Genomic DNA, 11,154 nt, shown 5'->3' with positions numbered 1-11,154 from the left:
TTATGTGATGCCACTTTCAATGGCTGTGATGATTGACACTTGACTTGAATCACATATAAAGAAAGCAAGTATTGTATATCTTCATCATTGTTTATGCCTGTTAAGTCAAAAGTAAAAAGCCAGCCAGGGAAGCCCCTTCCCCTCTCACGCAGGGGTCGAGCCTACTTATAGCATGGACCCCCAAAATTTTAAAAAAACTTTTACATATTATATAAAATTTTTTTGTTTTTTTATAAGTTTTCTTAATACCTTTAAAATAATTTTTATTTAATAATTAATATAAATAAAAATAATAAAATAATTTCACCTGTTTAACTCAATTTTATATTTTTTTTATTTTTTTGAATTTATATTATTATTCTTAATGACCCGTCCTTTTTTAACTTTTGTGTGTGTGTCTGTGAAATAAAACATTGAACCAGTCTTGCTTTAATTTTTTTTTTTGTGATGAAATATTTTCAGCTTTGACTTTTATTAATTAAAAAAACTATTAATTTTATTTAATAAAATTAAAAAAAGAAACATTAAATGTGAACAAATTAACTAACTTTAGATCCAAGATATTTTGGTGTAAGAAGTTTTTGAATATTTTAAGTGATTTTAATATATATATATATAATATAAAATTATTTCGGAAAAGATAATATCCTTTATGCGGTATTCTCTCTAACCTATATAATACCCATCTTAGTTTAATTTTTTGTGATCAAATATTTTCAATTTTGACTTTAATCATTTTAAATCCTTTGATGGAATTTAAATTTAACAAATTTATACTTGAAAACTACCTTATTCAAAATTGTGAAAGAGCATTTTTTCAAATTTTAATTACTAACGGTTTATAATTAAATTTTAATAGTCAAAATTGAATATAGTAGACTGAAAAAATTCAAAATAAAACACTAATTGCAGGACAAATAAATAAAATATATATTAATACATCTTAAAGAGAAAATTAATGGTACTTTGGAAAAAAAAAAAAGAAAAACGAAGACAGTGCGGATTGTTAGCAACTAAAGAAATCGTGGAAAACCATCTGACTTTGATTAGCCATTAAAAAAAAAAGGGCGGAACTGAGGGAGTAACAAAAGTTAGCAAAACTTCAACATCTGTCTGGAATTCAATTCACAAAATAGCAAGAATTCAAATGCAACATTTGTAGGAAGTGGAATTGGGCTAAAGCAGAGGAATGCTCCATATATTGCAGAGCAAGGTCATTCATTTTGCAACAAAGAAGAGAGAAAAAATCACAAAGATGTTTGTCTATGGCAAAGAGCAACTGGAAATTTTTACATAGGAGGGCAAAATCTCTTCGTAAAAATTAAAGAACATCAGATCGCAATGGAAAGAGCAGTTTTGATGAAGCTTTACTGAGGGAAGACCAGCTCCGCACAACTCAATTTGAGTTAACTTCACAAAACTGATATGACCACAGATTATTCAACCCCAATCAAACAATTCTAAAGCCAATCTGATAATTGGGCAGAGTTAATAAAGTTTCCATTCAATGTCTCAAAGTCGAGATGACCACTCTAAGCTCAGTTGACAACAACAATATTTCGCTCACTGTCTCTCCATCAGGCCAATCTTTTAGAACATCCTCCTCATTTAATGCAAAGACGTGATTGTAAGTAGAAGCGATTGACATGGCGACATCATAAACAAGATCATGCATATCAACATACTGGTCATTGATGTTACTATCAAGTAACAAACAAGAGTCTTTGAGGTTACTCACCATTGTTAACAACCTATTTCGCGCTGCCTCCACGGTGTTGAGACCATTAGTTAAACCCAAACCAATGGCATATCTCAACAAGTAATTGATGCTATCACGATGCAGTAGACTGCAAAGCAGGAAAACCTGTTTAAGTTCTTCACTTTCTAAGTGATTGAAACTCAACTCTATAGCTAAATATATGGCTGAAGGCCTCTGTAGTTACCGTAAAGCATCATTCCAAGCATATAAACGTTTATTTCTCAATGCCCTTGCAATTGTTGCAATGGCCAGCGGCAATTGTGCACATCTTTTGGCTACCTCAATTGCTGTAGATCGCAACTTAGTGCTTTCAACACTGTCCCCGGCTATCTTCCTAAACAAGAGCCAAGCTTCTTTATCGTCTAAATCACCTATTGCAAAAGTGCTCTCAGCATCCATCTCATTGGTGAGAACATTTTGATCTCTTGACGTCAACAATATCTTGCATCCCTTGTGTTGGTTCCTAAATGGAATTCCAACTTCCTCGAGATTCAATTTCTTCCAAATATTATCTAAAACAACAAGAACCTTCTTCTCTTTCTTCAACCTTTAGCACAATCCATGTGCTCTTCCAACTGTACTCTTATCTTCCAGTCTGAGACTTAATAATTCTGCAACTTGGTCTTGAATTTTTGGAATGTCAGGAGTCTGAGTTACAGTTACGTTAAACACCGAATCAAATAACTTGACCTCTTGGACTTGTCTGGCAACTTGGTTAACTAGTGATGTTTTACCCACACCAGCCATCCTGTAGACCCCTATCATGCTGATAGTAGCATCTTTCACTGCTTCCAAGATATCCATGAAAACATTCTCGAACATCACGGTATCCCACTCTGTTAAATTGACATTGTCGAATAAGGTCGTCAACAGCCGCAACACCTTCTTCTGCTTTCCTGCTAAGCTGGTAGCGAGACTTAATATTGGGACACATGCCAATGAAGCACTTATTCTTTGCTTTCTCTTGAAGATCCTTCACCTTCTTCTCCTCTTCATCGATTATGGAGGAGAGTGGCACATTTTACGATTATGGAATGGGTCAATGAATGATTTTTTTTTCATTTTTGAGCGTAAAATTCTTTTATGATTATGGAATTTTCTCAAATTTGGAGAGTGGCACTATCAACTTGACATCATTCAACTTGACATCATTGGTTATTTGTCATTCACTCCATAACCATAAGGGTCATATCCTAAAATGGACATTATTTTATTTCTCATCAAAAATGAAAGTGACAAATTATTAAATAAATTCATAAATAATATATCCAAAAGGCAAAAGAGTAGCTCCAATCAAGAAACAAAATGATGTGTTTGGTTTCACATGATATGCTATATGGATGCCAATTATTTTTTAGAATCAAAAAGTTTGAAGTGCTTAATTACTAAAAACTTTTGAATTTAATAAATTTAACATCCCAGTTACTTCTTTTATTATTCGGAATAGAGCCAAGGATTCTTTACATTAAATTGTTTATATCTTTGTTAAGTGAATTATACAAATTTATCTAATTAGAATTATACTATAATACCATTAATTATCTGTTGATTTTTCCAGCTTCTTATTATCTCTTTTTTCTTCTTTTTCTTTTCTTTCCTATATTATATTTTATTTTTCCATATTATTTGTTCCATTTCTCTAATTTTTTTGTAAGAATTCAAAGACAACATTGGGAGCAAGTAGAATTGGGTTAAAGCATAGGAATGCTCCATATACTGCAAGGCTAGGCCATTCATTTTGTAACACAGAAGTGCCAGCACCAACTATAGCATTGTTACTCTGGTTTGTATTATTGTGTAGTCTTATGATTAGGTATCAAATTAACTACATTTATAATCATAAATTAAATTTCCGGAGAAAGGATATAGAGGTTAAGGTTTTAGTTTCTGAACATGTAATGGAAACTTGTGTCTACTTCATCCTATGTAGTTTGTTTTTCTAGATGAAATGCATGGATGCATGTTTGAAGGAAATTCTGCAACATTAGTTGTCAAACCCCCATTGAATTGATGAATTACTTTTGAGAAGGAATTAAAGTAATCTAGATTCAGGTTATTAGCCTGTTAATACATACTTGAGCAAGCTATAGCAACTACTCAGATCATGCTACATTCAGAGTTTATTACTTAATTAAATCATTTTAACGGTTGACAACTTCTTATAAGGTCTTTTCTATATGTATATAATATACATATATATTGGTACTGATATATTTATTGGAAAGTACTTAATAGGAAAATATAATGAAAGAAAAAGCAACAAACATTTCAGGATTTAACAGAGAGAAAATCACAAACATGTTTTTACATCTTTGTCTATGCCAAAAACTGATATGAACACAGATCATTTAACCCCAATCAAGTACTTCTGAAGCCAATCTGATAATTGGGCAGAGTTAATAAAGTTTGCATTCAATTTCTCACAGTCGAGATGATGATTGTGGGGGTTGTTCAGCTACTCTAAAACTCAGTTGACAAAAACAGTATCTCGCTCTTCCAACGCGATGTTGGGCAACATACCATCTAGATTTCCTTCCCAACAACAGCCTCCTCTATTGTATTAATACATTGACCAATTAATCTCCCCACTGCTATTGCCTGCACCAGTCTTGCTGTAGTTTCATTATGGCGGTGCAAGATTGAAACGGTATTCAGTGCAGCCCATCTAACTTGATCATCTGCTTGACTTTCTGCGTAACCCAATCATCTACGGACTTTATCCAGCTGCTTCCATTAATGGAAGTACTAGAAGTTAGTAATGTGATAATAACAACTCATGGCAACATCATTTGACTAAAATTTTTAAGATAAAATATATAAAACTAACTAAATAATTTAATTGATAATAAAAAATAAGTGAACATAATTTTTTAATTTAATAAATTAATAAATTGATAAGGGTGTATAGATCAATCACTTTTAAACAAACCAGTTCCCTGTTATTTCTTCTACAAATTAATTAATAAACAAATTGTTGCCTTGCTATTGATTGGCAATCCAAAAGTTAAAAAAAAACAAAAAATAAAGCAATCAGGGCATGGCGAAGGAAATAAAGTAGAGAAATGAAGATTATGGAGGAAGAAGATCTACTTACCATCTCACTTTAGTCCAAGGAACATGTAGCCTCTCAGCCTCTCACAAGTACAAAAACCAATATTTCCCTCTTCCTACTTGAGCAACTAAAGGGTAAACTCAGTGGTCTTCAAAATTTTCAACATTCTGTAATTATAAAAACCAAGAATTCCTGAAATTAATGAAGAACACCAAAACTACATTTTTATAGCAAATTTTCATTATAAAAAGGAAAATAGTTAGGAGCTCTATGGTAAATTAATGAACTAATTCTGCAACAACTCTACCCTTATATATTAGTATGGTTTCCTCATTTGAGCAACCTTTTAATAAGTATGGGGTGACAAGGAAAAGCTAACGCATGCAACCTAAAAATCAAAATAAGAAACCAAAGCAACATAAGAAAATCTTTTAAATTGATACTTACCTCTTCTTCAAACATCCGTTTTATAGTAGTTTTAAGATCGCCTTTGCACCACCCATTTTCTTCATCTCCATCTTCTGTCAATATCACTTTTTGCAATTGTGGTGTGCTTAAATCTCCTTGGCAGAAAATCTTCATCTTTGGGCATTCTCTCACAATAATTTTCTCCAGGACAGGGAATTCAAAGTTGTGATCTCCTAAGCAAAAGCTAACCAGAGTTGGTAGACAGCTTAGTTCCAAATATTTCAGTTGGGTAAAAACAATGCCTCCTTTCACTTCGTCACACTCACATGATATGATTTTCTCTATCATCCCACAATCAGTTATGGTCATTCTTGTGAGTTGCACCAGGCTCTTAGCTGTTGAGCATGCTATTAAGTTCACAGATCCATGACATTTCGAAACTTCCAGAGTCGTTAAGTTTTCCAAAGACACTGATGATGGCATTAACATATTTAATATGCCACAATCCTCCACTTGAAGAGTTCTCAGTTCACAGAAAGCTGGTATCGGGTGGGATTCTTCTTTCCAAAGATGTGTTAGCTCAGGAAGTTCAGACAAGACCAATTCATTCAACGAAGTGATTGCCGCCGATGCATGATTTTTCCCGCCATCAAATCCTTCAAACTTGAATATTTGACTAAAGGATGCTTTACTAACAACAAGCTTCTTCAAATTTGGTAGTGACTGAATAAAACAATGCGGGAAAACAACTGAGTTATTAGGAAAGCGAATGAGCTCAAGCACTTTCAGTTTGTAGAAAAACTCTACTCTAAGTTGCCCATGCCATATCTCTTTCATAACGTCATTCCACTCCAATTTTAATTCTTCCAGATTGGGAAATGCAACCTGAAAATTAACAAATATGTTAGACTAAAGTTAAGGATGTCAATGTTTCATTATTCTACAAACTTAGCTCTTGAAGCTAACAGTGAGACACATTGTGTATATTATGGTGTGAATGCAACATGAGAATGATGGAGACAGAATTCAAATGTTAAATTTCTTGAGTTTTCTGAATATCATTATATAGAAAAATTCTTTCGCTTTCTGATAAGTTGCCTATGCCAACATTACATGTACATGAATTTGTCTCATCTAATTTATGTTCTTCAAAACACTCCTTAAAACCTAATCTAACAGTGCCTTATGATGCATCTATATGAGTTAAGCAAGAGAGAACACCGTAATTGAGTGACTATAGTTATTTTAACCTAAATCTTATGTGCAAGCAATAATATTGGAGCAATACTGAGACATGCTCGTGAAAATTATAAGAAAAAAAAAAGGCAAATCCATCTGGATTTGATTGAGTTTTGACTCAACAGACCATATAAATTTACATTGAAAATCAAGAGCATACTAAATGTTTAAAAGTTTAACACAGTTTTTGATTCTAATACCTTATTTACCCAAAACAGAGGCTGTTGATTTGTTGATTCTCCAAAGCTCCGAATATTTTCTGAAGCAAGTATCTCCACTTTGTCACATCCATATATCCACATTTTCTTTAATGATGGCCACTCTGTAGTATGTATCCTAGAGTAGAAACTCCTCAATCTGGGCAGCATATAAAGTTTCAGGTATGTTAGTTTAGAAAATACAAAATTAGTGGTTGTTTCTTCCGCAATGGATTGAGTGGCAGTCATTGAATGTAATTCGGTGGTATTGAGCTCTTCATGTTCAAATATTTCTTCCAATGAATCACAACCTGCTATCTGGAAATCCTCTAGATTCTGGAGTCTTGTCCTCATACTAAGTGGAAAAATGTTCAACAGTCGATTACATTGGAACACCCACAAACAATCTAGTTTGGCAAATGAATCACCAATGAGCTTATCAGGCCATATTTTTCTGCAGTTTTCCATCCCTATGATTCCCAATTTCTTTAATTGAGGGAAAGCCACCTGCAAAATTTATTGATTGTGTCAATAATAGAGCAGATTGAAAAAAAAGAAGAGTGACAAAGAAAATACAAATGGAGTAATCACCGTTTCACTAAAGAGAGGAGCGAAATCAATATTTGAGTTGTTTCCTTCCACATTTTGACAAATATGAGTTTGGTTTGTCACTGTTGACTTAGAGATGAAGGTCTTCAATGTAGGACAGCTCGTTATTTTAAGCAGGTTTAACAAGGGGAATTCAAAGTAACTTCCATGGCAGAATCTCGCGAGTTTTGGAAGGTCTTCGAATTGCAAACTTTGTAGTTTAGGGAATATTTGGCTCATCATGCCTTCTTCTGCTAATCCTTCTACAAAGACAACTTCTTCTAGATTTCTACAGTCCTTGACAATCAATTGTCTTAAATTTTGAACATGTGAAGACATTTCAGGAAGTTGGTCATCCCATATTCTCTGAACGTCAATTGAGGATAGTCGCACATTCTCCAAATTTGGACACACAACCTACATACATGATCCTTATTGCATCAAAAACTTTACTTTGATTCTTATAATGGAATTTAAATTTCCCTATAATTAGCAGACAAAATAAACAAGTTAAACCTCGGAAAGAATAGCATTTTAAATGTGAAGAAACCATGCAGAGACTAACCTTATCATTGAAAAAGGCTACAACTGTCTCTGTATCCTTCTCTCCTACAAATGTAGATGCCAACGCTAGCATTTTTGGACAATTAAGTGCATGGATATATCGCAAAGATGGACATTCCATTGTAACACTTCCCACGCAAAAGCTCCTCAGGCTGGAACATGACTCAAGAGTTATAGACTCAAGCCTGGGTAACACGATTGATGGTTCCTCTGCTCCTTCATTTGTGATAATTTGTTCCATCATAGGGCAATCTCTTACGTTTATCTCCTTCAATTGCTGAAGATCCAAAGCCATAGAAACAGTAAATATGTACTTCAAGCTCTTACAATCGTAAACTTCCAAATATTTAAGATTTACGAAATTGAAAACTCCTTCAAGATTCTCCTTCCATATTTCTGTTAACTTAGAAAGCTCAGAGAGTACTACATACTCCACTCCTTTGTATCCAACCTACAAAATCCAAAAAAAAAGAAGAAGAAAGATTAAGTTCAAAGGTAACCACAAAAACAAAAGAAACAAAAATAGAAACCATTAAGTCAAATTAAGCAAACAAAAGCATCCACCAACCAAAAAAGCCTTACAAAGACAACTACTTGGTTAGATGAATTAAAATGAGTAAGTACCTTTTCGGCATACAATTGTTGGACAGTGGCATTAAGGTCACCACCCCAATATCCCTTACCATCTTTATCTGTTACTTGTACTCTTTGCAGCATTGGCGCATTTAAAACCCCCTTACAAAAAATCTCCAATTGGGGACATCTGCTCACAATTACTTCTTCTAAAGATGGGAACCCAAATGTGTGGTTGCTTGAACAAAAGCTTTCAATTTGCGGCAAATCACAGAGTTCCAAACTTTTCAGCTTGCCGAAAACAATGTCGTATGTTGCTTCGTCACCCACATTTCCAACTATTTCCTTCATGAAAATGCACTGTCTGATCCTCAATTTTTTGAGTTGGGCCAGACTTTGGACTGCCAAAGATGTAACTAAGCATATCATTGCGTCGCAGCTCCACACATCCAACGTCAAGAGATTTTGAAACGATGCTGAGGATGATCCTAAACTGATAAGTTTGTCACAATCGTGGACTTTAAGAGTTTCCAGATTAGGGAGAATGCGGTCTACTCTTACATCTTGCTTCCATAATTGATTTAGATTATGAAGGCCAATCAATTTTAAGGTTCTGATCGCCGGCAGTATCCCAGCATATGTCTCCATGCCACTATCTCTTTCATTGCAGAACAGCTCTTTGACTTCATAACGAATCAGCAGAAGCTTTTCTAGATTGCCAAATCTTTGAAGGAAACTAATTGGAAAAACAGCAGATTTATCACCAGAGTTGAACACCCTAAGAACTTTTATTTCATGAAAAAGGCTTCTTGAAAATTGGCTCTCACTTATCATTGCATTAATGTCATCACTATTTAATGACAATTTTTCTAATTTCGGGATGACCTGAAACCAATAAAGTAACAGTTTTAGAGTCAATGTTCTTCTTTCAACAATACAAAAATTATTGTGCTAATAAAAGAAACACTCTGATTACAGTTCAAACTTTTGAATACCTCTTTTTAGTTGGAATCATTTCCATATTTCACAATTAAAAGTATGGGTTTGACTCAAACAAGGTATATATACTCCATTTTTCATTACACATTTAGTCACCTAATTTTTCATAAATTTTTATCTTGGTCATTTAACTTTAAATAATCACAATTTGGTTATCAAACTTTGTGAAAGTTAAATGTTTATCATTCAGTTGTTAGAAGCCAATGGTTGACTTTTTTCTTTAAAAAAGCTAATGGTTGACTAATTTTTTTTTTTGACGATTAAGTGATCAAAATAAGAATTTTTTAAATCTGAATGACTAAAATAGAAATTTTTGAAACGTTAAGTGACTAAATGTTTAATGCACATTATTTTTTTGCTTTTTCTCTTTGAAACTAGCAAATTTGAAGTTATAATTTGTATTTGTGAGTGAAATCAAAACATGGGATTGATTTTTTTTTTTTTAAAGTATTACATACCACTTAATTTATATAAATTAAACTAGCTAGTCATTCACATATGTAATTTCCTACAAAAATAATAACAAAAATAAAATGTTGATTTTGTTGTATTTAATGATTTTTTGTAAGATCACATTTGATCAAAATGATGTTTATTTTTAGCACTCTTGTTTGTTAACAAAAAGTTAGAAATATAGCTAGTACATCACAAAAGAGTTGGAGGTGGAGGCACATGCATACCTTTTCAGCCAACAAAAGCGGTGGTTGGATTAAAGTGGACTCAAGTCGTCCATCGACTTTAGCCGTATCTGAGATGCTGGGACGTTGTGAACCGAGGATCTTCATTTTGTCACAGCCATATACTTTTAAATTTTTTAACATTGGCCACTTTGTCGTATGTGCCCCCGGGTAAAAACATTTGAGCTCTCCTAGCTCCCAAAGAAGAAGGTAGCATACTTGATCAAACTTGAAGGTGACAGTTGTTTCCAATCCTTCCTCCTTGGAAACAATTTCTTCCACTCCGCAATCATTTATGTGAAGCTCTCTAAGTTGTGGAAGAACTTTGGCTACAGAGGCTGGAAATACATTCTTCAGACTCAAACACTTCCAAACACTTATTATCCGCAGATTTTCAAATGTAAAAATTCCTTTGGGATCATTTTTCCAAATATTCTTGAGGCTTGGTAGATGCCACACATACAAGTGTCTTAGTTGAGTGGTGACAGCAGCTGTTTCTTCCATATTTGACCTTCCCACTTCAAATACTTCTTCTATCGAAACACATTTCTTCACTTTTAGAGTTTGCAGTCCTTGGAATGCTCTCAACATATTAGATGGAAAAATGGTCAATAGCTCGTCACATTCTTCAACTTCCATTTCCTGCAGTTTGTGAAAGGAATTCGCAGCGAGTCGGTTCTGCCATATCATCTTCATGTTTCTCAATTTGGAAATAGAAATTTTCTCCAAACTAGGAAACGCAACCTGCATTTAATTAATTCATGCCAATTAATAAGATGTTTAGAAGCATTTGTTCTTATAATAAAGGCCAAAAGCATGGCAATGGGAAAACATGGATAACAAAGAATGCTAACAATACTCTACCATTTCGTCAAAGAGAACTTGACTAGAAAAACTTTGGCTCCCTTCCATTGTAGATTCGTATATGAACCCCTTTAGTTCTGGGCATTTCTCTATCTGTAGTGACTTCAAGGATGGAAATTCAATATTCCGATGTCCTAACCAAAATCCAATGAGATGCTGAAGATCCTGTAACTTTAGAGAGTTTAATTGAGGAAATAAAATCTTATCTTTGCTTTCTTCCTCTATATCCTCTGC

The 11,154-nt window shown here is 33.7% G+C and overlaps 2 protein-coding genes and 1 pseudogene across 2 annotated transcripts in view; all 3 read right to left on the bottom strand.

Annotated features, from left to right (window-relative positions):
* Positions 1-1,366: 1,366 nt before the first annotated feature.
* Positions 1,367-2,780, bottom strand: LOC110415648 (disease resistance protein At4g27190-like; annotated as a pseudogene).
* Positions 2,781-4,004: 1,224 nt separating this feature from the next.
* Positions 4,005-7,578, bottom strand: LOC110416022 (uncharacterized). The gene is made up of 5 exons (XM_021427845.2): positions 7,247-7,578; positions 6,659-7,162; positions 5,259-6,104; positions 4,854-4,978; positions 4,005-4,483 (listed from the first exon to the last, which is right to left on the bottom strand). The coding sequence occupies exons 1-4, from the start codon at positions 7,484-7,486 to the stop codon at positions 4,952-4,954; spliced, it is 1,617 nt and encodes a 538-aa protein (XP_021283520.2). The 5' UTR covers positions 7,487-7,578; the 3' UTR covers positions 4,005-4,483; positions 4,854-4,951.
* Positions 7,579-8,462: 884 nt separating this feature from the next.
* The window catches only part of LOC149527305 (putative disease resistance protein At4g27220), a 6,718-nt gene continuing 4,026 nt past the window's right edge, over positions 8,463-11,154 (bottom strand). Inside the window, 4 exon segments of the mRNA XM_089783394.1 lie at positions 8,463-8,628; positions 8,630-9,265; positions 10,060-10,800; positions 10,921-11,154. The exon segment at positions 10,921-11,154 is cut by the window's right edge and continues 216 nt beyond it. Coding sequence (XP_089639520.1) covers positions 8,590-8,628; positions 8,630-9,265; positions 10,060-10,800; positions 10,921-11,154 — 1,650 coding nt within the window. The 3' untranslated portion in view covers positions 8,463-8,589.

This window comes from Theobroma umbraticum, unplaced genomic scaffold (assembly GCF_002168275.2).
Source record: "Theobroma umbraticum cultivar Fairchild unplaced genomic scaffold, ASM216827v3 scaffold_147.0, whole genome shotgun sequence".
In the NCBI taxonomy this organism is placed as follows: domain Eukaryota; kingdom Viridiplantae; phylum Streptophyta; class Magnoliopsida; order Malvales; family Malvaceae; genus Theobroma; species Theobroma umbraticum.
The sequence above is the reverse complement of the archived record's forward strand: the minus strand, read 5'-3'. Positions and strand labels throughout refer to the sequence as shown.

Bases quoted from the DNA above. Each gene is read 5' to 3' on its own strand.
- LOC110416022 (XM_021427845.2), bottom strand. From the start codon at position 7,486: ATGATGAGCCAAATATTCCCTAAACTACAAAGTTTGCAATTCGAAGAC. The intron at 7,163-7,246 runs GTGATTACTCCA...TAAATTTTGCAG, and splicing joins CTCCTCTCTTTAGTGAAACG to GTGGCTTTCCCTCAATTAAA. The intron at 4,979-5,258 runs GTAAGTATCAAT...TTATAATTACAG, and splicing joins AACGGATGTTTGAAGAAGAG to AATGTTGAAAATTTTGAAGA.